The sequence below is a fragment of the Acanthopagrus latus genome, chromosome 10 (assembly GCF_904848185.1).
Source record: "Acanthopagrus latus isolate v.2019 chromosome 10, fAcaLat1.1, whole genome shotgun sequence".
Classification (NCBI taxonomy): Eukaryota; Metazoa; Chordata; class Actinopteri; order Spariformes; family Sparidae; genus Acanthopagrus; species Acanthopagrus latus.
This window is the reverse complement of record NC_051048.1, coordinates 1,294,277-1,322,231: the sequence shown is the minus strand read 5'-3', so window position 1 is coordinate 1,322,231 and position 27,955 is coordinate 1,294,277. Positions and strand designations below refer to the sequence as shown.

At 42.6% G+C, this 27,955-nt stretch overlaps 2 protein-coding genes and 1 long non-coding RNA gene across 5 annotated transcripts in view; 2 read left to right on the top strand and 1 right to left on the bottom strand.

The window, feature by feature from the left end:
- The first annotated feature begins 755 nt into the window (after positions 1 to 755).
- On the top strand, positions 756 to 4,142 carry LOC119026712. Of its 2 annotated transcripts, XM_037111213.1 has the most exons (6): positions 756 to 1,093; positions 1,681 to 2,132; positions 2,590 to 2,693; positions 2,806 to 3,010; positions 3,056 to 3,063; positions 3,244 to 4,142. In XM_037111213.1, exons 1-6 carry the CDS (start codon positions 886 to 888, stop codon positions 3,326 to 3,328), a joined length of 1,062 nt encoding a protein of 353 aa, XP_036967108.1. In that variant the 5' UTR covers positions 756 to 885; the 3' UTR covers positions 3,329 to 4,142. The 2 variants fall into 2 exon arrangements, with proteins under 2 accessions (XP_036967108.1, XP_036967107.1); XM_037111212.1 differs by having other exon boundaries at positions 758 to 1,093; positions 2,806 to 4,142.
- Positions 4,143 to 6,895: 2,753 nt separating this feature from the next.
- LOC119026689 overlaps positions 6,896 to 27,955 on the top strand; it is a 119,703-nt gene continuing 98,643 nt past the window's right edge. Inside the window, exons 1-3 of one of the 2 annotated variants that reach the window (XM_037111166.1) lie at positions 6,896 to 7,247; positions 7,717 to 8,070; positions 8,159 to 8,269. In XM_037111166.1, coding sequence (XP_036967061.1) covers positions 7,211 to 7,247; positions 7,717 to 8,070; positions 8,159 to 8,269 — 502 coding nt within the window. In that variant the 5' untranslated portion in view covers positions 6,896 to 7,210. The remainder of the gene's footprint in view (positions 7,248 to 7,716; positions 8,071 to 8,158; positions 8,270 to 27,955) is intronic. The other variant, XM_037111167.1, reaches the window with a different exon arrangement.
- On the bottom strand, positions 21,183 to 26,981 carry LOC119026756. Its single transcript, XR_005077220.1, has 3 exons — positions 26,374 to 26,981; positions 24,153 to 26,256; positions 21,183 to 21,943 (listed from the first exon to the last, which is right to left on the bottom strand). It is a non-coding gene; the product is annotated as an uncharacterized LOC119026756 (long non-coding RNA).

Here is a 27,955-nt window from a genome sequence, read left to right as displayed (position 1 = left end):
TGTGCTTGAACATCCACAGGGACATGAAGCCTCTGACATGAAGCCTGAGGAGGAGAAGGGGACGAGCAGACGAGGTCAAAGGTCAGAGTGCTTAAAGGAGGGAAGACCGGGGAAACATGGGGAGACGGGGAAGCCGTGTCCAGTGTAGAAAGGAAATAAGAAGCTGTGATGGGACTGAAAATTAAAGAAAAATTGCTAAATGTAAATCCTGGAGTGTCCTACTTGATTTACATTAGCAATGTGAGATGTTTCTGAATCAAACATTCAGTTTCTGATGAAATGTGTTTTGCGGTGGCTCTGATGGAGCTCAGGCTTCCTGGTCCTCTGACTCTGAACACTCTGGACTCCTGTTGGATCTGGATCGATCCTGAGGATGGGCTGGGAGATTTAAACGATCAATGAAGTGAAGCTGCTGTGAGTAAATATATTCAGCAGCTCAAACATGAAATGAAAACAGCCAATCAGAGAGCCACGAAGATGATGAGCATTTAAATGCCTCAAGAACTTTTCAATATTTATTTTTATATTCCTCATCCTGTTTATTATTTTTTTCTGTGTTTTTTTTTATTTTTTTTTTATCAATTCTTAATGTGAAATTAGATTCTATTTTATTGATATTACTTTCGTAATGATGTGATTTATTGATCACAGACGGGCCAACACGCGATTTTTAGCGGGTTGACCCATGTTTACAAACCCGTGTAGACCCGGTACTGTTGGTGTAAAAGCGGTAGAAGAAACCATAGACATGTACACACAGACGGCAGAGCCGCCACAGCGGAACCTCCATCTCGATGTTTCCAGTCGGACATCATTAGAGCGCGGACTCGGGACCACCAGGGGGAGTCATGAAGTTTGTGTCTCGAGACTTTCACTCCTGAGAAAATGGCGACAGTTGACGTGATGTTCGCGTCCTCGGCGGAGCGCACGGAGCTCCTCAGAGGGCTCGTGGCGGACAAACTGAGCACCGCCGCGCGGGAGATCCTCGCGGTGGTGGACAGAACTGTGGCCGGGTTCGAGGAGGAGGCGTCGGGTCTGAGGCAGGTGATCGACCGGCAGAGGAGGCAGCTGCAGGTCACTGTGCTCAGGATAGGTGCGACCAGTCTCCATTCAAAAATCTGCTGATTTAACACCACGGACATCTGAACCAGCTGTCTGCTGATGGAAGTTAAACCATGATGACTCACCTGAGATTTTTATATGAAGTCATTAAAACGAGCTCCGTGTTACACAACATAAAAGTAACAAACACATTAATGCATCAATACTTTTCTTTGTTGGAGACTCCAAAAAATTACAACCAATATTTTTTTCACTAGTTGTTGGGTAAATGACACTGTGCACCAAACTCCATTCAAAAATCTGCTGATTTAACACCATGAAAATCTCAACCAGCTTTCTGCTGAGTTTAAACTCTTTTAATCTGATTTAATCATTTTTAAACTTAACAGTTACGTGAACAGATACTCTGAGCCACACGACAAAGGTGAAAGGTAACTAAATACAGAAGCTGAGTACATCTTTGTTGTACTTTACTGGAGTTACTTTGAGCTAACTTAATTTGTTTTACACAGTCATGTTAATAGAACAACACATAAAGTCATATTCATTAAAACAGAATGCTGGTGTGATTATCTAGTTTTAATTGAACCTCCTGTCTTGTTTCTGGTTCTGATCCAGATGAGGAGTTTCCTGTCTGTGAGCTGACAGCTGGAGGAGGAACTGAGGAGCACAAATCTGAGCCCAGTGCGTCTTTAAATCCACTTTTACATTTTCTGCTTCATGATGCTTCAAACATCTTCCAATGTCAACACGATTACACAAAAACTGCTGACTGTGAACGACTGAAACCTTCATCTCTGATCCAGAGGAACCTGTGTGTGAGGAAGAGGAGGCTGGAGGACAGGAACTCCCCGAGGACGAAGAGCAACCAACACGTATGTCCAGTACAAGAACTGCCGCCTGCAGGAGTCATCCTGGACCTGCTGAGGTCCACCTTCCCTCAGCTAACTGGAGGGTTTGACGTCTTCACAGTCGGCTCCAACAGGAAACTGAAGCTGACACCAGAGGAGATCCAGCGGTCCATCAGATCCACAGGGAAAGGAAGATCAGCGCTGTATATCAGAGATAAGGTACATCAAGTTATTCATGTATCATCCTGGACAGAACACTTCTGCCAAGACCCAACAGACCTCTTTAATTCAATCAAGCCTGATCCAGTATCAAGCTCTGATCGTTCCGATTCACTCTGAATCTGAAACCTCACAAAACTGCTTAACAACAGTCTGAACTCACTGGTAGATACCAGACACCTGAACACCTGACGTTTGGTTTTTCATCTACATGCATTAGTCAATTAGAAATCAACAAATCTTGCAATGTTGAAGTGGGAAAAAGTTCTGCCCCCTTTTTTTCAAGATCCACACTAAAAATTAATCTGGTCTGTTCTGGGCCGAGACCCGTCCTCCATCCCAGTATGGTGGAAGTCTGTTCTGTAGTTGTTCTGTAATTGGTAACCAGCCACCAAAAAAACAACCAACCAACAAAATAAAAGTATAGTAGCAATTTAACAGTTGTCATTTCTTGCAGAGAGCAAAGACGCCCCCGACCAGCCCAGAACAACTTCCTCCTCCAGAGAAAACAGATGAAAACACCGCCGATAGATGTCGAGATGATAACAGATCTCATGTGAGGTGGGACAAGACCAGGCAGAGAGGACGATGTCTTCAGGAGCTGGATGTTAACAATCTTCAGTAAACATGAAGTTTCATTTAAATAATGACACTGTCTGTTTTCTACCTTCAGTTCCGACCACAGTCCTGTTGAAAACGTGGAGAGCAACAAAGCGACTCATCAGTCCGGCAACTCAAGACAGCAGCAACATGTGAAGGTGGAGAAAGACGGGCAACAACGTGGAACATCACAGGACTCTGGTGGCTCTTCTTCTGCCCACGCTGCTGCTGAGAGCGAAGGAGATCATGGAGATGATGATGATGAGGAGGTGGTGGAAGACGACGACAGAGATGATGAATGGAAGCCGGATAAGAAGGACAAGGAGCTGAGTGAGGACCAAACTAAGAGATGGAAACAGAAGGAGGCGTCGAGTGAAAACAGCGATGCTGCTCTGTCCTGTAAAGTCTGCCAGACTCTGCACGGGTCAAAGAACATGTTGATCAAACACGCCTGGACTCACGCTGACGATCCGGAGAGGCTTTGTGGAGCGTGTGGAGAACGTTCAGAGTCTGCAGACGAGCTGAGAAGTCATCTTCAAGCTCACCTGAAGACACACAGCTGTGATCTGTGGAAAGTCTTTCCTCACTGCTGCTAGTCGACGTAGCCATGCTGCGCTACACACCGGAGAGCGACCGTACAAATGTGAAATGTGCTATAAAACATACACATGCTGGACTGGTTTGAGAAATCACCTGTGGCAACATGTGGACGAGAAACCGCACAAATGTGGCGTCTGTGATCAGTCCTTGCTTTGCAGCTGAGGATCCACAGCAGCAGCCACACCGGAGAGAAGCCCTACTGCTGCGCCGACTTCCGAGCGCTGTCCCGAGCTGTTGCACGTGGGGATGAAATATTTCTGCTGTCAGGTTTGTGGGAAGCGTTTTAGAACTTCTGCAAAACTGAAAATGCACGAGAAAATTCACTCGGAGTGAGACAAAGCGTTTCTCTGTGACGTTTGCTGCAAAATGTTCTACACGAGAGGTGAGCTGAAGGTTCACCTGAGGACACACACCAAGGTGACAATCACCTGCACCGAGTGTGGCAAGGGCCTGTCATCTAAAGGAGCTCTGAACAGACACATGATCGTCCACGCCGGGGAGAGGCCGTACCAGTGCTCAGAGTGCAGCCTGCGCTTCAACGGCATGAGCAACCTCACCGTGCACATGAAAATCCACACGGCTGTCAAATCGTACGTCTGCAGGGTTTGTGGTTGCTGCTGACTGTGGTCACAAACACTGAGGGGGGATCAGCAGCGTTGGCTCCAGGCGGTGCTGGTCGGTCCAGAGCTGAATGAACTGGACCGCATTCCTCCACATTCTGCTCATTGGAAACAACTGGACCAGAAAAGGTTCTGTGGACTCAGGAGACTTTAACTCCGGGACCTCACAGACTGAAGTGGAGTGTTTGAGGCCTCATAGTCACAGTTGTACTGTAAACAATTGACTTCAGCTGTTGTTTATTAAATTCTGAGCATTTCTGCTTAAAATAACTGGACTTGTTCCTGGAATCTGTTCTGGTGGTTCTGCACTGTGTGATGGTTTTGTCTCATGTTTGCAGTCCAGGACACGATATGATCAACGGATCATAACTGATAGATCAATAAAGCTGCAACAGAAACAAACACTGAAGCCTCTTTAAAGCAAATATGAGATTAATTCATATTTACTTCTTCTGTTATTCTGTGATGTTTGATCAGTTTGAGCCTCTAACAGGTCGTCAGTTCATCTGAAGCCAGCGAGGAAAATCATTCTTTAAAAACTTTAAAACTCTGAGAAACTTTTCAAAGTGAACACTGAGCACTTTATTATAAAGTAGTTTGTGATTATTTTGACTTCTAACATTCCTGTCAGACACTCAGATTTCATCACTGATGTTCCTGTAAACAACCACCAGAGGGCGACATGAGCTCTGCCCAGGTTTAGTTTTCACAACTGCACTAAATACACTTCTGAGGTATTTGTACTTTACTTGAGTATTTCCATTTCTGCAAACATGTACTTTTTACTCCACTACATTTGTTGAAAATACTGTTTTAGTTACTAGTTACTTTACAGATTACAGCTGAATCAGCACTTTTTAAAGCCATTTATTGGATCAACAGTCGGATTTAAAACAACTCTTATTTTGAAACAAATAATCTGAGTGCTGAATATACTTTAGTATATTTACTTTGGCAGTAATTTGACAGACGCTGTTTGCTGAGACATTTCCCCACTGACAGAGGAGATCAACATGAGATTATTGTGATTTACACATTTAGAGGATGATTCAGTGAGAGAGTGGTGAGGGAAGGTGACAGTCTCAGTGTTACAAACTCAGCTATCAGTCTGGTTTTCTGCACTACATCTCTGACTGACCACATTAACTAGGCTGCTAGAGTCCATACAGCACTGACTGTATCACTGCAGGCTCTCTAGTCACCTGCGACCTGCAGAGTGCTGCGTGTCAAACCTTCTCACACACCTGTCCATGTTGCTGGATACAGCAGCAGTGCTGATGAGACTGAGCTAATGCTAAGGCTAGCAGGCTAACACTCTCTGCAGTGGCCATGTTTCTGAGAGAAGCTGCTTTTTTATAGAGACACCTGAGACACCTGCAGAACAGTCAGCACAGCCATCATGACTCTTCTTTATCTAGTGTTACTGTGGTGACATCCAGAAATAAAGAACTAAGACAAGAGACGAGGACAGAAACACAGTGAACCACAGCTGTGGGCGTCACAGGAAGCAGCGTCTAACATGTGATTTACTGGAAACAGCTCAAAGTGAAAGTGAAAGTCCAGTTCAGTCCTGGAGTCAGTGGACGGTCAGCAGCAGCAGAGTGACGACTGGCTGTGAACTGATGTCCTCCATGTGTTTCTGAAGTGAAGCTCAGTAAAGAGACTTTGTGCTTGTTGTAGCTGTGACAGGAAGATGAAGATGTTTGTGGTGTTTGTGATCCTCGTGCACGGTAAGATAACCTTCCTCCCTCTGATCTGATCGTCACCTCGGTCCAACGTCACGTCTTTAATGTGGATCTGTGTCATCTTCACTTCATCAGTGTGTTTCAGCTGCAGGACCATGTTTTCTTCACAGAAACACATGAAGAACAGATTAAAGGCAGCAGATGTTCACTGTGTCTTTAAACACTCAGTACAAATATAAATGCAGGATTTATTGCACAGGTGTTGTTTAGACTGCTCACAATCAAAGGTCACTCAAGATGTTTCATCTCACAACACAATGAAAGAGACATGTTGGCTGCAGGAATGTCCAGCAGAGCTGTTCCTGGTGACTGAAGGGGATCAGACTGAACATTTCAGAGTGATGTTTTATTGTGACCAGTCCAAAGAGCACCTGTGTAGTAACCCTGCTGTTTAATGCCACACCTGTCAGGTGGGTGGATTATGTTGGCAGAGAAGACGAGCTCACTGACACACATTTTAACAAACTGCTGCTGAGAGAAATCATTCTTGTGTGCATAAAAAGTCTTAAATCTTTGAGTTCAACTCGAGAAAAGTGTGTTTAGTGTTGTGTTGATATTTGTGTTGAGTGTAGAAGACTATGTACTAACGCTGTCCTCAGTTTTATGGCCTGTTGCAGCGGCTGTACGGGACAAAGTTCACACAAATGATCCATTGAAACTCATTTATTAGTTTGATACTGAAGGTGTGTCATGTTCGATCACACCACAGAGACGTCAGGTTCTTCTGCTCAGGTCCAAACTGAACAAAACATTAAGAACTGTGAGCGCTTCATGACACATGTAGACATAAAAATCACAGGAAAACTTTGTTAAACTATTAACACATTCTATTGGACATGTTAAACCTTAAAGACTAAAGACTCTGAAGTGTTTATCTTTAAGTCTTCATCAGGGAGTCAAACAGATCTCATGGAACAAAAAGCTCTTTTATAGTTGTGACCCATCAACAGGAATCTTCCACCTGATGCTGATTTGTGATCTACAGAGGGTGTAGTTCACAAAAGCTCCAGCAGATGGCAGCAACAACATCAACAACACTTACACAAAAGATTCACACAGAGCAGCTCAGTGTTGACAGAAAGCAGCAAAATCAAGTTCCTCATTCAGTTCTGGCTGTTTATAATGTGTTAATGAAAACACTTCCTGTTGGTGAAGCTTCCTGTCTGTCACCTTCTCATACAGAAGATGGGAGTGCTCAGTGCTAAAGGATTATAATGTGGCTGGTTTACTGTCGTGGAAGTGCCAAGTTCAGGTTGCTGGAACACGTCACAGACGTGATGTTGTGTTGCTCCTCCATGATCATGTTCTATAAACTATCTCAACGTTAAGTCATCGGGGTCTCTGAGTCTTCTTCATCTCATCTAAACAGTCAAGCCAGCTGAAATTCCACAACACTCTGCAGATTGATGAAGACGTTTGGTTCTTGTACAGAGAATCAGCAGGACTGAAGGTTCAGCTTCCTGTCCGTCAGTCTGAAGCTGCTTCATGCTCACACAAACTGGACCCCAAGAAGATGAAGATGTTTGTGGTGTTTGTGATCCTCGTGCACGGTAAGATAACCTTCCTCCCTCTGATCTGATCGTCACCTCGGTCCAACGTCGTGTCTTTAATGTGGATCTGTGTCATCTTCACTTCATCAGTGTGTTTCAGCTGCAGGACCATGTTTTCTTCACAGAAACACATGAAGAACAGATTAAAGGCAGCAGATGTTCACTGTGTCTTTAAACCCTGATGAATGTAGAAGACTGTACAGTCACACTGTCCTCACTTCTGTTCTTCAGGATTAGATCCCTGCAGCTCGCTCACATTCTGATGGCTTCTGTTCACAGACGTAATAATGATGCTTTGCTGACAGCAGCGTCACATGTGGATGGAAATGTTGGCCTTCATTCACACAGAGTCTGAGTTGAGCTGTAGCAGCACAGTTTACAGGCTGCACACACTGCAGAGGACCACATTCACTCATGACATGAAATAAGGCTGCTGTCATTGACCCTCTCTGTCTGTGTCACCTCACAGTTTCCCAGCATGCCTCAGCTGTGGAGGTGTATGAGGGAGACCCGTTTGTCCTGCTGCCCTGTGACTTCCTGACTTTTGAACTGGACGAGCCCTCAGTGGTGTGGAGCCGCTACGATCTCAATCCTTCAACCGTCCACCAGCGTCAGCAGGAAGGTGACGAACTTAAAGACCAAAACCAGCTTTACAGCAGCCGAACATCCATGAAGACTGACGCTCTGGAAACTGGAGACCTCAGCCTCAATCTGACAAAACTCCACCTCTCTGACAGCGGCTCCTACACCTGCACCGTCAGGTGGTTCAGTAGGGGGAAACACAAAGAACGGAGAGTGAGGGACGTACAGCTGCAGGTCAAAGGTCAGCAACTAACCCTAAAACCTCCTGTAGATGCAGATCAGAGGTCAGAGGTCAGAGGTCATGTTCTTTATGTTTCTGGTTCCCACAGAACGATTCCCATCCTGGGCCAAAGCTCTCCTGGTTCTCCTGGTTCTCCTGATTCTTGGACTTATTGTTTCTGCAGCTCTTTTAGTACATTTTAGACAGTATTTCATGTCAGGTATGTCACTGCTACTACACTACCCATCATGCACCTGGGCAGCATCTTTACTCTGGTAGCTCCCTGACTGTTGAGACAGACTGTCAACAGTGAGGTCTGGGACTATAAGAGAAGGATGAGACAGTGAAGTCATGTTACCATCACAGTTCCTGCTGCTGTCTGTTCAGCTGATGTTGTGGTTTGTTGTCTCTCAGTCTACCAGGTGGAGGTGGAGGAGGGGGCGGAGTCTGTCCAGCTGCCCTGCAAAACTATAGTTCGCCTGCCTAAAGACGCTAAAGTTGAGTGGAGGGATGGAGAAGACTGGAAGGTCCATGTGTATCAGAACGGTTCTGACCAGCCTGAAGAACAGGACAGTGATTACAGAGGTCGAACAGAGATGAAGAGAAACCTGCTGGAACCTGGAGACCTCAGTCTGACCCTGAAACACCCCACAGACAGAGACAGAGACACCTTCATCTGCACCGTCTACAACAGGGAGGGACACAAACTGATGAAGAAACAAGTCGTGCTGCAGGTCAAAGGTCAGTGCTGTAGATACAGGTCAGTACTGTAGATACAGGTCAGTGCTGTAGATACAGGTCAGTACTGTAGATACAGGTCAGTACTGTAGATACAGGTCAGTGCTGTAGATACAGGTCAGTACTGTAGATACAGGTCAGTACTGTAGATACAGGTCAGTGCTGTAGATACAGGTCAGAGGTCAGACTGACACCAATCAGCTTGAGATTGATTTCCAGTCAGAGTCGACAGTATTGATCTGAATATGTTTTTAATTGATCCAGAAGAAAGTTGAAGGAACGAGCTGAAAGAAACAACAAATCTTTTCATCACTGAGAACAAAGAAATGCAGCTTTAATAGTTTGTATCAGTTCTTCCTTCTTTTTCCTGCTTTGTTCACTCTTTTTGGTTTTACACCTTTTTTCTACACTATGGGAGACTTTAGAATAGGCAGCTTGAATATAAATGGAGCAAGGGATGATGACAAACCAGTGACAGCTGTGGGGCTGGACTTCTTGTTTCCACAAACTTTCTTCCTCAGTCTTTTTTTGGCCCATAAGTCACACATAATGTGTCACACATTGTTAAACCTTATATCTACATGTTCCCTCAATGCAGCTGAATTATTTGGTGTAGACCACGCCCACTTTCGAGTTAATTTTCCATTCGCAAAATCGCGACAAATGCAAAACCTACTTTTTCAAACTCCTCCTAGGCAATTTGACCAATTTGCACTAAACTTTGCTTGAAGCATCTGTGGAACCTCCTGACAAAAAGTTATCAAAAGAATTTTGATAGTCCTTAAAACGGCCGAAATTTAAAACTACAAATTACTGCATATTGTGTTGAAAGCAGACAATCTTGCACATCTAAACAAAATACTGTCTGATTACCATGTAAATGTTCAAAATTGTGTTCCATGGACTGATGAGGCTCTGTGTAAAATTTGGCGCAAATCGGCCAATAGGTGGCGATCTGGTCGCAGTCTGATTAGTTTGAATGGAAAGTAAATGGGAAAATCTTAAAATCCTCTTCAAAACTCATCGACTTTCAACCTCTTCTTGTGCTTCATGCTTTGAGCTACGGATACCATTCCACCTTTGAAAGAGTCAGAAGACCTTGAACTGTTAGGCATGAATTCAGTTTTTAAAAATCTCTTACGGTTTCCAAACCATCACAGTTGTAGTTTTAAGGATTTTTAGGCCTTCTTCTGATATTGTAATGGGTGTGTATTGCGTGAGCTAGAGGGCGTGACATCATCGCTAGAGTGTAGAGCAGCTGGAAGACCTGGAGAAAAAATTCCTCCCAGCTACTGGACGATGATACTTTCAGCCTCTTCCTGAAGCTATTTCATTGCATTATGCCTCATGTCGACATTTTCATCAGCCAGCTCCAGAAGCGGACCATCAACTCAGTCTTTGTCTGGGGAATCATGCAGCAGTACACGCTCTTTTTCTGACTTCAGCGTACACTGTTAACACTTTAAGAACACCAATATGGAAACTGGTGTGTTTTTATAATAGAAAGTAATCTGACAAGTTACATTTATGTTTACTGAAGCATTTCATCACAAATGGACACATTCTTTTTAACAGGATGCACTTTTATTAATTTTTTTCCAGTGAGTTTGAAGCTGCACTGTTTACAGGGCAAATCTGTTTAAAATAAAAGTATTAAAATAAATGCAATGTTTTTAATCATTTTGAAATTAATTTGAAGTTTGTTCTTGAGAAGAAAAAAAATCCATTCAAATCATAAATTGAGTTTGATGTGAAAAAGTGGGAGCTTCAGTTTTTAGGCCATATGGCCCTAATGTTACCTGAGCAACACTAATAAACAGCCCCAACCTGTTGACTTTAAAGCTTGTTGGTCACAAAGTGAAGCTGTCAGTGTTGGTGGAGTGGAGAAGAAGCTCAGTGTGTCTGGAGGGTTGATCTGGAAGACGGAGGCTGAAATACTGAGGAGTGTTTTTAGGTGATCCTTCATTTGTTCTTCATAACTGGGAGGAAGTTAAAGGTCGTCTAGTAGGTGGAAGAGGATTAAAACAAACAGGTCGAGTTCTCATCACCAACAGTTTAGTATCGTCCACTTTATGACATCACCTGTCATGTGTTGTGTTTGTCTCTGTCATTAACTCTCATGTGAGTCCTGTCTGTCCATGTTGTCTCATCCTGAGACTGTTTCTCATTGTTTCATGGAGTGTTGTCGACTGCTGCCTCTGTTTGTCATGTTGGAACATGTTTTCAGACTATTTGGGGAGTTTTTTTGGAAGCAGAAGCTCATTCTGGGCTGCAGGTCCTCTCAGAGAAATAAAGACAAATGGCAGCTTCTTCATTTCATTGTGTGGAGGACAAAGATGTTCGTGTGTCTGAGCAGAAGAAACAGAACAGAGACGCTGTGGATGATGATGATGCTGTTTTCATGTTGGTAAAAACTTTGAAAGCTTGTTTAAAACTAGATTTGAATTATTACAGAATGATGAAAGATGTGTAAAGTTTTCCACTGTGGTGTTATAAACATGTGTTCTGTTGTGTTGTTGATGACCAGCTGTTCTTTGGACGTGACTGACATGATTCAGATTCCGTGAATCTTCATTTATTGACCGTGTTGTTTTATGAATTTGGTTTTATAATGTCTTGAATTTTCAATAAAGTATTGTTGAAATTACAAATCTTCTCTGTTTCTCTCTTCTTCTGGTTTGTTGTCCTCTCAGTCCACCAGGTGGAGGTGGATTCAGGGGTGGAGTCTGTCCAGCTGCCCTGCAAAACCATAGTTCACCTGCCTGAAGACGCTAAAGTGGAGTGGAGGGACAGATACTACAGGAAGCTCCATGTGTATCAAAACGGTTCTGACCAGCCTGAAGAACAGGACAGTGTTTACAGAGGTCGAACAGAGATGAAGAGAAACCTGCTGGAACATGGAGACCTCAGTCTGATCCTGAAACACCCCACAGACTGGGACAGTAAGACCTTCATCTGCACCGTCTACAACAGGGAGGGACGCAACCGGATGAAGAAACTAGTGGAGCTGAATGTCAAAGGTCAGTACTGTAGATACAGGTCAGTGCTGTAGATACAGGTCAGTACTGCAGATTCAGGTCAGTACTGTAGATACAGGTCAGTACTGTAGATACAGGTCAGAGGTCAGACTGACATCAATCAGCTGATTGATTTCCACTCAGAGTCGACAGTATTGATCTGAATGTGTTTTTATTGATCTAGAAGAAAGTTGAAGGAACGAGCTGTCAGTCTGTTCAGTCTGTAGAAAGTGAAGAAGTTATTAAAGGCCGTCTGTTAAAAGTGAGAGCAGGGGACTTCCGGTTTAGCAACCATGAGGTAGGCATTAGAAAAACAGAGCTCCTCGATCAGTTGGAAAAACGCTGTATTTACTCAAAGTGTCTCTAAACAAAGACAGATAAAATTTAAGGAACGTCTTTAATATGTCCAGAAAAACCAGGAGACATATTTCAGAGATTAAAAAAACCCGAGTGGACGAGAAAGAGCCAGTCGAAGGTAACACGGATAGCTACCCTGATGCTGAGGAACTACAGGTGGACGCAAATATGGCTAACCTGCAAACGATACTGCAAGAACTACGAGATTTCCGGCGTGAAAACGCAGACACCCTCCGTGACATACGAGGTGATATTAAGGCAACTAACAACAGAATCGACGAAGCCGAAACACGAATTGCAGAGACAGAGGAAAGACTGCAGGGGCTGGAGGAGGCTACCAGGGAGCTACTGAAGCAACATGCTAAATTAGAAGACAAGCTAACGGACCACGAGGGACGAGCAAGACGGGATAATATAAGAATTCATGGCATCGAGGAGGGGTCGGAGAACGACTCAGCATCTATGTTAACATTTGTGGAGAACATGCTGAAGGAAAAGCTGGAGCTGCCTCCCGATGCCGAACTTAATATCCAGCGCGCGCACCGCGCACTTGGTCCTAAGCCTCCCGCAGACTCCCCCCCGAGGTCCATAGTGGTGAAATTCTCCCACAGTAAAACTAAAGAAGAAATCCTCCAGCAGGTATGGCGCAAAAGGGGGTTTCTGTACAAAGATAAGAAAGTTTATGTGGATCATGACTATGCTCCAGAGACCCTGAGGAAGCGCCGGGAATATGCTGAGGCTAAAAGAGTGCTGAGGGATAACAAAATACGGTTTCAGACCCCCTTCCCAGCCAGGATGAGAGTGTTTTATGAAGGAGAGACGTGCACGTACAACTCAGCGCAGGAGGCTACTACAGATATGGTGAAAAGAGGTCTGCCCGTAGCGATATACAAACCACCCACGAGCTGGATAGACAGAGCTAAGAACCTGATGTGGCATAAAACCCGACCCCCGAGAGGAGAGGAGCAGCAGCCTGAGGCGCCGCGGGACGGCTTCAAGGAGAAACTCCAGGTTTTCAGACGGGCACACAACTGAACTAGCTTCACATCAACGGCGGATCCCACGGACTGAGAGGACATTAACATGAGAGACACTTGGGCAAGAGCAAAAGACATTTGGAATATTACGTGTCTGATCGAGGAGGACCTGACCTTCCATGGACATGCAACATTTCACTCACTTGAAGGAGGGCCCTTCACAGAGATGTGGAGGCTTCCCCTCAGAGCCAATAGAAGATCTAGGCTCCATCAGGGTCATGATCAAGACCTCAAAGCAGGAAGTCTGGTGTGAGGTAACGGTGAAAATTATAAAATTTATATTTTTTGGGGAATGTTTTGTTTGTGTTAGTTATGATGTTTTAGTTTTTTCAGAGTTCGAGTGGAGGGGGGATTGTAATACAAGGGATGCTACGTGATCTTTGATGGAAAGCTCCAAAGTACCACTTAGACTGGCTTCTTATAATGTGAAAGGCGTTCTTAATCCAGTTAAAAGAAGTAAAATTATAAGCAAAATGAAAAAAGACAAGGTAGACATAATATTCCTTCAAGAGACCCACTTAACTAATTCTGAACATATTAAACTTAAAAGACAGGGCTTCAATCAGGTATTCTCTGCATCCTACGAGAAGGGACGCAGAAGAGGGGTGGCAACGCTGATATCTACAAGATTAATTTTTGAAAAGTCATCAGAAATCACAGACAAGGAGGGAAGATATAATATGGTTATGGGTAAATTAGAAGGACTAGAAATTACCCTACTTAATGTTTACGCTCCTCCTGGTGCAACGTGGGGTAGAGGTAAGATCTTTAGCCCGAGCCCGAGCCCGAGCCCGACCCGGCCCGAAATTCGGGTCGGGTCGGGCCTAAAATGTCAATCATTACGTTCGGGTCGGGTCGGGCTCGGGCTTCTCTCTCGCTGACTTTTTTTAAAATAAATATATGTTTATAAAAATGTATACTAAAACGATGTGTGGATACTAAACTAAGGAATACTTGTTGTAAATAAATAATTTGGATAAAACAGAGAAGGCGGCGCTGTAAGGTAATTGCTATATAACTACTACTAAACAGGAGGCGCAGAGCAAGAGCACGCTTTGCGCACGGTTTTGCGGACATTTCGTGAACGTAATCTTGAAATTTCGGGTTTGCTTCGGGCTCGGGCCTGCAAATCAAAGTTAATTGGTCGGGCTCGGGCTGGGTCGGGCTTTAATGCCTGCGGGCCTGGGTCGGGTCGGGCTGGATTTTTTAGGCCCGATCTTACCTCTAACGTGGGGGTTCTATAGGCATGTTCTTGACCTTATGATTACAAAAGCACAAGGGATGGTAATCTGTGGAGGTGACTTCAATTTGAGATTAAACCCAAAATGGGATGTATCCAGACCAACTCAGTCACAGAATACCACAGTGGGTAAAAAGATGAGAAAGATGATTAAAGAAATTGGTATCTGTGATGTATGGAGAGAGTTCAATCCAACAACTAGGGATTACACTTTTTACTCCACACCCCACAAAACATACTCTAGGATTGACTATTTTTTTATGTATAATAAAGATATCGGTTCTGTAAGGACATGCAAAATTGGAGTAATGGACTTATCGGACCATAGCCCAGTTTATCTGGATATTAATTTAAGAAATAATAAAACTAGAACTACTTGGATACTTAATTCAAATATACTCAAAGGAAAACTGAAGGAAGAAATTAAACACGAAATATTGCTGTACCTGTCTGAGAATGACAATGGGGAAGTATCTCCAGTCATGGTATGGGATGCTGGAAAGGCTGTTTTAAGAGGGAAAATCATTGCAAAATTGGCCTTACAAAAGAAACTCAGGCAGGAAAAATTACATAATCTAGAAAAGGACTTGAGTAAACTAGAGAGACAACACAAAAAAGATACCCAACTAGATATTACTAAAAAAATTGGTGAAATTAAAAGCCAGATAAAAGAAATCTATGAGACAGATATTCAGAAGAAATTAACATTTTTGAAACAGAGGTACTACGAAGCGGGTAGTAAAGCAGCAAAAAACTTAGCATACAAACTAAGAAAACAACAAGCAGAGAGAGCTGTGCATGAAATTAAAGACCCAACAACCAAACAAGTGAAGCATGACTTCCAGGAAATTTGTAGCTGTTTTGAAGAGTATTATAAGAACCTATACTCCCAGACGGTCCATGAAGGGGATAAATCACCTGATTCTATGCTTGCTTCATTCAGCCTACCAACAGTTACTGAAGATCAGAATAGAATCTTAACATCTAAAGTGACCATGGGGGAACTACAAAAGGCAATCTCAAGGCTCAAACCAGATAAGTCCCCAGGTTCAGATGGGTTCACCTCAGGCTGGTACAAAACATTTAGTGACTGTTTATCCCCAGTATTATTGAGAACACTCAACTGGGTCTTAGAGAAAGGAGAGATGCCCCCCTCCTGGAAGGAAGCAATCATCACCGTAATTCCAAAAGAAGGAAAAGATAAGACTGATTGCTCTAATTTCCGCCCTATTAGTCTTTTGAATCAGGATTACAAAATCTTCACATCAATTTTAGCAAAACGTCTAGAAAACATACTCCCAGATATTATACAGCTAGATCAAACAGGTTTTATCAGACAAAGGCAAACACAGGATAATGTAAGGAGGACATTACACATAATTAACTATATAAATAAATACAACTTGGAAGCTGTCTTGGTGGGGTTGGATGCGGAAAAGGCATTCGACTCAGTCAATTGGTCTTTCCTTTACAAGGCATTAGAAAGATTTCAATTCCATAAAAAATTTGTGAAGATAATACAAACTATATACGACAAACCATGTGCTAGAATACGGATTAATGGAGGACTATCAAATTCTTTTAAACTAGGAAGGGGATGTCGACAGGGCTGCCCTATTTCCCCGCTCTTATTTGCTATTTTTATAGAGCCCCTCAGTCAGTGGATAAGACAGAACGAGAAGATAAGGGGGATCAGAGTGGCTCATGTAGAGCACAAAATTGCCCTATTCGCAGACGACATTTTGATATACTTGGGACACCCATCCACTTCTTTTCAAGAACTACTCTCGACCCTGCGGGAATATGGACTATTCTCAGGATATAAACTCAACACCCATAAATCTCAAATTTTGACATTTAATTATTCTCCTAGTCAAAAAATTAGAGCGGAATTCGATGTTAACTGGGAATTAAAACTAATCAGGTATCTAGGTGTGAATATTCCAAAAGATCTACACATGATTGTATCAAAAAACTATGACCCCCTAATTTCTAAAATTAAATCTGATGTGACTAGATGGGACCTAGTGCCATTCTTAGGGTTGGGACAGAGGGTGGAAGCAATAAAAAAGAATGTGCTTCCTAGATTACTCTATCTATTCCAAAATGTACCTGCAGAAATTCCAAGGGGAAAACTCCAGGAAGTAGACAAATTAATATCACGTTTTGTTTGGCAGGGGAAGAGGCCAAGAATTCGCTTCTCAACTCTCCAACTAGTCAAAGACAAAGGGGGCCTCTCTCTCCCGAACATCCACAATTACTACCGAGCAGCACAAGCATACCGCTACAAGCAATTATAGTGGACAGTGGGCTGGTTTGTCATCTTAAAGACACTAATCCGTGGCTAAGGATATCAACTAATATTTTGCACAAAATAATTAGGGAAAATAAAGCTAAAGAACCATATTGGATCTTGAGATGGATAGGATATGATTCTGAATTCATACCAAATACACTAGACACAGGTTTCAAAAAGTGGGCAGACAAAGGGTTAACAAAATACAATGACCTTTATGAGGGAGGCACACTGCGACAATTCCAAGACCTTAAAAATTGTTTTGGTTTAACCAATCAGGACTTTTATAAATTTTTACAACTTAGGCATTATGTACAGAAAAAAATGAATAGACAAGAGTGGCAAACAACCAAATGGGGTATTCTGAAGATTTTTCTACTCAGTTTTAGGTCGGACCCTGGTCATGGAAACATATCAAAGATATACAAGGTGTTACAAGAGTTAGTGGGGGCGGACACTGCATACATGAAGGAGAAATGGAAGAAAGAGAGTAGTATAACAATACACCCGGAGACATGGGAAAAAATATTTGTACAACAATGGAAAAGTACCTCTTCAGTCTCTTGGAGAGAATTTGGGTGGAAAAACACAGTTCGATTTTTTATAGCCCCAGCTCAAATGATCTCTCAAAATACATCATGTTGGAGATTCTGTGGCAACAACAAGGCAACTCATTTCCACATCTTCTGGGACTGCCCTACAATTTCAAAATATTGGCAAGACACCAAGACTATCATGGAAAAAGTCTTGAGAGTAGCGATCCCCCTAGAGTTTGAGACCTTATATTTGGGGACAAGACCAGACACTGTAAAAGGGTTGGAGAATAAATACATGTATAATATTCTTCTACTTGCTAGTAAGAAAGCAATTACAAGGAGATGGCTGACAAAAGATCCACCTTCAGCCAAGGACTGGATCAAGGTGGTCCAAGATATTTATGACATGGAGAAGCTAACATTCATTCTTAGACTTGAAAAAGACAAGTTTGAGAGTCTATGGAAAACCTGGACAAACTACATTAGGGATCACTTGGAAAATAATGGGTAAAAATAAAAAAATAAATAAATCTCGGACTCCACTCACAGTTGTTTTTGTGTTTTTTTTTTGTGTTTTTTTTTTTTTTTTTTTTTTTGGTTTGTTTTCTGGTATTTGTTTTCTTTTCTTATGTTTTTTTTTTTTCTTTATGCCTTTTCATACTTGCACAAAATGTGTACTGACATTATAATTAATATGTCCGCAGATTGATACCTTTGTTATCTTACTTATATATCATTATTTAAAAGCTGAGGTGTCTTCCTGCCATGTGGCCTAATTGTTTCCATTTGAATGACTTTTAAGTAAGAATGTATATATGCCTTTCTCTTCTTTCTGTTTGTCAGGTATACAAAAGCGCAATATGTATTTTTGTTCTGTTTTTCTTCTCATGTTCTTTTAAATGAATAAAAAGTTTAATATCAAAAGTGAGAACAGTGTGTGAAGACGTAAAGATGGTGTTTATTAATATTGCTGCTCCGGCTGTGGGAGTGGAGAGAGTGGTGTCTCTACATGTTTTAAATGAAGTGATTGATAAATGTAATAATGAGGAATATGTATTTGTGGGTGGAGGCTGTAACAGTACTGAGGACAGCAGGTCAGACAGGAACCATGCAGAGCCTCACGCTGCCTCTCACACTCGTCTGCTTCACCTCATGGAGGCTCAGGAGTTGTGTGATGTGTGGAGAGACAAAACACCTGGACACACCTGAACATAACTCACTGTCTGTGGCCAGGCTGGATCGCTTTATTGTTTTAAACATCATTTTAATGTGGTTAACAGTTGTGTTCTCAGCCCTGTTGGCTTCTCTGATCACTCATTTGTCACGGCTTGTTTTTTTACAACATGTAAAACCAAAAGTATCTGTTGGCATTTTAACACGGCCTGACTGGAGGAGAAAAACTGCAAAGAAACACAAAAGTATGGAATCTGTGTTTGTGCCTTACAACAGAGGTGGGATTTTGGAAAAGTCCAAATTAGGAAACTCTGTCAGCAGAACACTCAGAATGTCACAAAGACCTGATAAGTTCAGTAAAAGCTCTGGAGTCTGAAGTGGAGGAACTCTGAGACCAGCTGAGACCACCAGAGACCAGAACCAGACTGAGACCCTGAAGTTAAAAAGTCTCTTTCAGCTTCCTGCTGGGTGTCTCAGCTCAGGGGGTTCTGGTCCGGTCCAGCTTCCAGACTGTAGCCCAGATGGATGTTCCATCACACTTGTTCTTTGGTCTGGAGCGTAAGAATGGACAGCAGAGGTTGATTGACAGTTGAAGGTCTGACACTGGGCAGCTGCTGACTGATCACACTGCCAGGAGCGTCGCACCCGAGGAGGATGTGGATGTTTTAACACAAACACTTTTTCTGCAGTTTATCTGCAGTTTTGCACAAACGCCTCGCTGCAGTATCTGAGTTTCTCTGGCCGCTCTGTGTCTGCTGGCTGCAGCTGCCTCCTCTCTCCTCCCTCTCCTGCTGCTGCTTTGGGACTGACCGGCTGATGATTGGCTGTTCTGCCTGAAGTCCCGCCTCTCTTGCTGCGTTAGATTTATTGTTCAGCTCGTGCTGATGAGGCGGGAACTACCGTAAAATACCAAATAACAGCCGGGTGTTTATTATTATTATTATTATTATTATTATTATTATTATTATTATTATTATTATTATTATTATTATTATTATTATTATTATTATATTTCTAGATATTCTTGACTTTGAATGGGAGCTGCTGTAAAGTATTTGTTTCTGATTTATATATTATGCAGCCAGTTGTCCATATTTGAACCAAGACAGATTTACACACATTTACATGTCAGGATGTTATTATAGACACAGATTCAATATTTCAGTGTCATGTATCATCACAGTAACAGCGTTACACACCAGCCCCCCAAAACAATTGTTCTTAAAAACACCACCACCACCACATCCATCCCCGCCCTTCTGTACAGCTGCTACACCTCTGCACACTGCAACCCACAAACTGTGGAAACAGAACAGAGACGCTGTGGATGATGATGATGCTGTTTTCATGTTGGTAAAAACTTTGAAAGCTCGTTTAAAACTAGATTTGAATTATTACAGAATGATGAAAGATGTGTAAAGTTTTCCAGTGTGGTGTTATAAACATGTGTTCTGTTGTGTTGAGCAGCTGTTCTTTGGACGTGACTGACATGATTTAGATTCTGTCAATCTTTATTTATTGACCCTGTTGTTTTATGATTGACTGACATCAATCAGCTGATTGACTGACATCAATCAGCTGATTGATTTCCAATCAGAGTCGACAGTATTGATCTGAATGTGATGTTTTTATTTGATCCAGAAGAAAGTTGAAGGAACGAGCTGAAAGAAACAACAAATCTTTTCATCACTGAGAACAAAGAAATGCAGCTTTAATAGTTTGTATCAGTTATTGATTGATGATCAGTTCTCAGCTGAGTCAACAAATCTTCACTTCCTGTTGAAGAAGTTGATCAATGAAAATGTTAAATTTGACGTCCAGAAATGTGAAAGTGACAAAGAGAAGCAACAAGCAGCAGTTGAACACTGAGATGAGACATTACTGTGAAGACCACAGGGACAAAACATCACAACACCATCAGGACTCTGATCATGTCCAACACCTGGAAAACCTGCTTTTACTTCCTGTGGTTCTGTCCCCTGTTACCTGCTGGTCTCACCTGGTTCTGTCCTTCAGCTTTCTCTGCTACTTTGGAATCAGTCAATAAAGTTATTCAAAACTGCTGCTGCTGTCTGAACAGCTGATGTTGTGCTTTGTTTCCTCTCAGACTGTCAGGTGGAGGTGGAGGAGGGGGCGGAGTCTGTCCAGCTGCCCTTCAGAACTACACCTGACCTGCCTGAGGACGCTACAGTGAAGTGGGTCTGCTCAGACAGGACAGTCCACCTGTATGAGAACAGATCTTACCAGCCTGACAAACAGCACCAGGATTACAAAGACCGAACAGAGATGAAGAAAGACCTGCTGAAGACTGGAGACCTCAGTCTGACCCTGAAACACCCCAAAGAGACAGACACAGGAACATACAGGTGTAGAGTCATCAACAAGGACATGTGGAGATGGAAAACAGTGGAGCTCAAAGTCAAAGGTCAGTATGAAGATACAGAACAGAGATCTGTGTGTCTGTCTGTGATTGGCTGCTTGTCTCTGGTTGGCTGCTTGTCTCTGATTGGCTGCTTGTCTCTGATTGGCTGTTTGTCTCTGCTTGGTTGCTTGTCTCTGATTGGCTGCTTGTCTCTGGTTGGCTGCTTGTCTCTGATTGGCTGCTTGTCTCTGATTGGCTGCTTGTCTCTGATTGGCTGCTTGTCTCAGTCTAACTGTCCTCTGTCTCCTCTGCAGGGAACATCAGGAACAGAAGCAGCTCCACTGATCCGACTCCTCTGATGGCTGATCAATCTGATTGATCGGTCTGTTGGTCAATCTTTGAATATTGATCTGATGAGACTTTGGATCAGAGACTAAATGGAGGTGAAGGAGCTGATGGAGGACGGATGAAGACAGGAGGACGCTTCATCAGCTTCTTCTTCACTCTGACTCTCACACACAGTCGACACACTCACTATTGATGACTGTTGATCAGTGATGTCAGAGTGATGTCAGAGTGATGTCACATGGTGGTTTAGATCCTTTGAACTCTGACAGTAAAGTGTAAATACAACCTCAGATGTAGAGACAGCAGGTCTCTGCAGTAACAACATGTATCATTACCTTTACAGAGTGTCTACACATAGAAACACCTCACATTTAATACTTTAACACCTTTTAATGCCACTTTATATGGAATTTAAGGGAAATTCAAAAGTGAAATACATATACACATATTGCATATACTAGTTATTGCTGTAAGCTTTTACCAAAAAAAGATGAATTAATGAATGAATAAATGGAGATTCTTTCATATTTGAAGTGTTTTTTAGAGTCCAACGTCTTTAATGTGGATCTGTGTCATCTTCACTTCATCAGTGTGTTTCAGCTGCAGGACCATGTTTTCTTCACAGAAACACATGAAGAACAGATTATAAGATATCAGATGAAGATTCCTGTCAGCCAATCAGAGTTCATCACTGATGTTCTGGTAAACAACCACCAGAGGGCGACATGAGCACAGCAGGATTATTACCTCTGACAACGTTTCCACTGCTGGACCTCAGTACACTTCTGAGCTATTTGTACTTTACTGGAGGATTTCTGCAAATATCTACTTTTTACTCCACTACATTTATTGAAAACACTGTTTTAGTTACTTTACAGATTACATGCTGCCTCAGAGCTGAATCAGCACTTTTTAAAATTCATTTATTTGATGAACAGTCAGATTAAAAACAACTCTTATATTCATACAAATAATCTGAAAGTGCTGAATATACTTCAGTATATTTACCTGAGGTTAGATTCTGTCTGTCTGGTGACATTTTAACACCATGTTATAGAGAATAACACACAAAATGTCCGCCCAGCAGGCTGCAGCACTTTATTAATAAAGATAATAAACCATAAAAAGAAAGAAAATAAAAGACATTTCTGATTAATCAGTCATATCTGGATCGATGTGATGATGTTAAACAGCTGATCACATGTTTCTCTTTATGATAGATTATATTTTATAATAATAACATCATTAAACCTCCTGATGAAACACGTCTGTTACAGATATATAAACACGTGTCTCAGGTGTTAAAGGTGACACACCTGTCTTAGTAAATCAATCAATAACAAGTCTGAACTCTCTTGTTGCTAGGAGCGGCAGCCTCCCGCAGCGCGCTCTCTGATTGGCCCGCAGTCCGTCACCTCGGGCCAATCAGACGTTAGTGCGTCCGCCATGAGAATCCATGATGTTCTTTTTGTTTTTTCATCATTATCAATACTACGATTCACCATCAGGCTGATCAGATCACCGCCCGGGCTCGCATCGATCTGGACCTGATCGATATGTTCATCCTGATATCACGAGCGTTTCGTCACCACACGTCACCAGAGTGATTAAAACAGCTGATCAGTCTGTTGAGTTAACGGCCGCTGTGATGGCGGGCTCTGAAAGGCACGAGCACGCACGGAACTTCCGGTTTGAGAAAGGCTCGCTTTCTACCTTACAAAATAAAAGCCTGCGACGAATTTATTAAATCTGCACTGAACACAAACTGATCTATATTCTTCTTCATGGACCAGACAACTAATCGATCAAATAGGAAAATAATCAACTCACCTTTAAATCACATCTGATGTTTATATTATAAACAAAAGTATTCATATATCTGTATTTTAAAAGTATTCTCCAGAAACATGCTGTATAGTATAAATACACATATTTCAACTGAGTGCAGTGAGAATAAAGTCTGTGTGTTGTTTTTACAAACCACAGAGCAGTGAAGTTTCTCTCTGAGTTGAAGAATACAAGATAACAGTTGTAATAAGGGACCAAATTCACAAATGTCACAAAATATAGAGAAATGCTAAAACATGCCTCATTAATCTGGAGTGTTTTTACAGGTTCAGCACTTTAATGGTGAGTAATTGCAGTTACGCATTCATCAAGTTTGAGTTTACTTAAAAATTACCAAAATAAAGACCTCAAAATGTATAAAAGTTGTATAAAATGCTGCTGTGATAAGAACACAGAATAAACCAAATAAGATACGAAAGATGAAATTAAATTATTTTAATACTTCAGTTTTCCATAAAATTGAATCACATAAATACATTTAACACACATGAAAATCAGACATTGGATCGAAACATTATATAAAAACGTAAACATGTAATAAAATATAAATATATAATGTGGTCAGATTTAATATGGAAATCAGTGTCGTAGTTCCGGTAGAGCGGCTTTTATTTTGAAACAACCCTCAGCGAGCAGGCGGAAGTGGGTCGTGTGGTACCGGGCGGACTTGACGTGCCGCTGGCGCTGATGGCGGCGGGGCTGGCGGAGGGTCGCACCGAGGAGGGAGAGCGAGGAGGCGGGGAACCGGAGAACCAGAGAGAGGAGGCCCCGGCGGTACCGAGCACCGACACACCGACGATCAACACGCCGACGACGACAGCAGCGAGGCCCGCAGAGTGACAGCGAGGAGGACGGACGGATGGATGGAGCGGTACGTTGTTTTTGTTTATCTGCTGCCCGCCGGGGGAGCGTTGACGGCGGCTGGAGGGTCCGTCTGCAGCCCGGTCAGCCCCCGGTACACACTTTCTATATAAATACACACGATACTGCGGTCAGTACACACAGTACTGCAGTCTGCACTCATACATGTGTACATCTGGGCTACTGATCTATACAGTGTGGACACATATGGTGTGTGTGTGTGTGTGTGTGTGTGTGTGTGTGTGTGTGTGTGTGTGTGTGTGTGTGTGTGTTGTCTTCTCTCTCTCCACTTCAGGACCTCCTATTGGCCGTCATCCTGTCTCTCTCCACCAGCCGGTTCAGGTCTTCAGTTGCAGTCGTCGTTGTTACGCGACGCGCCTGAACCATCGGAGCGCTTTGAACCAACAGCTCTGAGTTGTGTATCGATGCTTTTTGGTGCTAACAACCCTGTAAACGATCACATTAGCAGGTTAGCTGGAGTGTGGCAGGAGCTTGTAGAGGCGCCACGGTTCAGACTCATCACACGGCCTCATGTAGTCGCTGTCAGACTAACCACACTGAGACTGTTGGACTTTGATGCTGTGGAGGTTTTGCAGACGAATGTTCTGAGGTCACAGTTGCTGCTGACTGTGCTCACAAACACTGAGGGGGGATCAGCAGCGTTGGATCCAGGCGGTGCCGGTCGGTCCAGAGCTGAATGAACTGGACCGCATTCCTCCACATTCTGCTCATTGGAAACAACTGGACCAGAAAAGGTTCTGTGGACTCAGGAGACTTTAACTCCGGGACCTCACAGACTGAAGTGGAGTGTTTGAGGCCTCGTCGTCTGGAAACTGTCTGAATTTATTCACATATCTCGACAAACGTTGATCTGTTCTACTTCACACGGTACCGGTTTGTTGCTGAGGACCTACAGAAGTGCAGTGTTGAGTTTGGTCCAGTTTGGACTCTGGATCCAGTGTATGTATGACATGATCTCATGTTTGTGGTTTACAGATGTTGTACTGTAAAAAAAAGACTTCAGCTGTTTATTAGATTCTGAGCGTTTCTGCCTTAAATAACTGGACTTGTTCCTGGAATCTGTTCTGGTGGTTCTGCACTGTGTGATGGTTTTGTCTCATGTTTGCAGTCCAGGACACGATGTGATCAACTGATCATAACTGATAGATCAATAAAGCTGCAACAGAAACAAACACTGAAGCCTCTTTAAAGCAAATATTAGATTAATTCATATTTACTTCTTCTGTTATTCTGTGATGTTTGATCAGTTTGAGGCTCTAACAGGTCGTCAGTTCATCTGAAGCCAGCGAGGAAAATCATTCTTTAAAAACTTTAAAACTCTGAGAAACGTATCAAAGTGAACACTGAGCACTTTATTATAAAGTAGTTTGAGATTATTTTGACTTCTAACATTCCTGTCAGACACTCAGAGTTCATCACTGATGTTCCTGTAAACAACCACCAGAGGGCGACATGAGCTCTGCCCAGGTTTAGTTTTCACAACTGCACTAAATACACTTCTGAGGTATTTGTACTTTACTTGAGTATTTCCATTTCTGCAAACATGTACTTTTTACTCCACTACATGTGTTGAAAATACTGTTTTAGTTACTAGTTACTTTACAGATTACAGCTGAATCAGCACTTTTTAAAGCCATTTATTGGATCAACAGTCGGATTTAAAACAACTCTTATTTTCAAACAAATAATCTGAGTGCTGAATATACTTTAGTATATTTACTTTGGCAGTAATTTGACAGACGCTGTTTGCTGAGACATTTCCCCACTGACAGAGGAGATCAACAGGAGATTATTGTGATTTACACATTTAGAGGATGATTCAGTGAGAGAGTGGTGAGGGAAGGTGACAGTCTCAGTGTTACAAACTCAGCTATCAGTCTGGTTTTCTGCACTACGTCCCTGACTGACCACATTAACTAGGCTGCTAGAGTCCATACAGCACTGACTGTATCACTGCAGGCTCTCTAGTCACCTGCGACCTGCAGAGTGCTGCGTGTCAAACCTTCTCAAACACCTCAAACAGGTGGGCGTCACAGGAAGCAGCTTCCAACAGGTGGTTTACAGGAAACAGCTCAAAGTGAAAGTCCAGTTCAGTCCTGGAGTCAGTGGACGGTCAGCAGCAGCAAAGTGACGACTGGCTGTGAACTGATGTCCTCCATGTGTTTCTGAAGTGAAGCTCAGTAAAGAGACTTTGTGCTTGTTGTAGTTGTGACAGGAAGATGAAGATGTTTGTGGTGTTTGTGATCCTCGTGCACGGTAAGATAACCTTCCTCCCTCTGATCTGATCGTCACCTCGGTCCAACGTCGCGTCTTTAATGTGGATCTGTGTCATCTTCACTTCATCAGTGTGTTTCAGCTGCAGGACCATGTTTTCTTCACAGAAACACATGAAGAACAGATTAAAGGCAGCAGATGTTCACTGTGTCTTTAAACACTCAGTACAAATATAAATGCAGGATTTATTGCACAGGTGTTGTTTAGACTGCTCACAATCAAAGGTCACTCAAGATGTTTCATCTCACAACACAATGAAAGAGACATGTTGGCTGCAGGAATGTCCAGCAGAGCTGTTCCTGGTGACTGAAGGGGATCAGACTGAACATTTCAGACTGATGTTTTATTGTGACCAGTCCAAAGAGCACCTGTGTAGTAACCCTGCTGTTTAATGCCACACCTGTCAGGTGGGTGGATTATGTTGGCAGAGAAGACGAGCTCACTAACACACATTTTAACAAACTGCTGCTGAGAGAAATCATTCTTGTGTGCATAAAAAGTCTTAAATCTTTGAATTCAACTCGAGAAAAGTGTGTTTAGTGTTGTGTTGATATTTGTGTTGAGTGTAGAAGACTGTGCAGTAACGCTGTCCTCAGTTTTATGGCCTGTTGCAGCGGCTGTACGGGACAAAGTTCACACAAATGATCCATTGAAACTCGTTTATTAGTTTGATACTGAAGGTGTGTCATGTTCGATCGCACCACAGAGACGTCAGGTTCTTCTGCTCAGGTCCAAACTGAACAAAACATTAAAAACTGTGAGCGCTTCATGACACATGTGGACATAAAAATCACAGGAAAACTTTTTGAAACTATTAAAAAACTTTAATGGACATGAAACCTTAAAGACTAAAGACTCTGAAGTGTTTATCTTTAAGTCTTCATCAGGGAGTCAAACACATCTCATGGAACAAAAAGCTCTTTTACAGTTGTGACCCATCAACAGGAATCTTCCACCTGATGCTGATTTGTGATCTACAGAGGGTGTAGTTCACAAAAGCTCCAGCAGATGGCAGCAACAACATCAACAACACTTACACAAAAGATTCACACAGAGCAGCTCAGTGTTGACAAAAAGCAGCAAAATCAAGTTCCTCATTCAGTTCTGGCTGTTTATAATGTGTTAATGAAAACACTTCCTGTTGGTGAAGCTTCCTGTCTGTCACCTTCTCATACAGAAGATGGGAGTGCTCAGTGTTAAAGGATTATAATGTGGCTGGTTTACTGTCGTGGAAGTGCCAAGTTCAGGTTGCTGGAACTCGTCACAGACGTGATGTTGTGTTGCTCCTCCATGATCATGTTCTATAAACTATCTCAACGTTAAGTCATCGGGGTCTCTGAGTCTTCTTCATCTCATCTAAACAGTCAAGCCAGCTGAAATTCCAAAACACTCTGCAGATTGATGAAGACGTTTGGTTCTTGTACAGAGAATCAGCAGGACTGAAGGTTCAGCTTCCTGTCCGTCAGTCTGAAGCTGCTTCATGCTCACACAAACTGGACCCACAGCTCTGAAAAGTGTGAGGAAACTGAAGCTCCTCCTCTTTCCTCAGAAGTGATCTGTGGCGGTCTGACTTCATTCCAGAGAGCTGCTTTAACAAACTCTGGAGCTCAACTCTGAACTGACAACGGCCGACGGGTCGACAACAGTCTGTCGCCCAGAGAGTCACCAGACTCCCTTAACAAATGTCTCAGTTTAGAGAGTTGTTGAGTGAAGAGAGTCTTCAGATATGAACACATGGTGCAGTAAACTTTACCTTAAATAAGATTTAAACAGGGAATGAAGGAATTTATTTTATTTT

Bases quoted from the DNA above. Each gene is read 5' to 3' on its own strand.
- LOC119026712 (XM_037111212.1), top strand. From the start codon at position 886: ATGGCGACAGTTGACGTGATGTTCGCGTCCTCGGCGGAGCGCACGGAG. The intron at 2,133-2,589 runs GTACATCAAGTT...CATTTCTTGCAG, and splicing joins CGCTGTATATCAGAGATAAG to AGAGCAAAGACGCCCCCGAC. The intron at 2,694-2,805 runs GTGGGACAAGAC...TTCTACCTTCAG, and splicing joins GATAACAGATCTCATGTGAG to TTCCGACCACAGTCCTGTTG.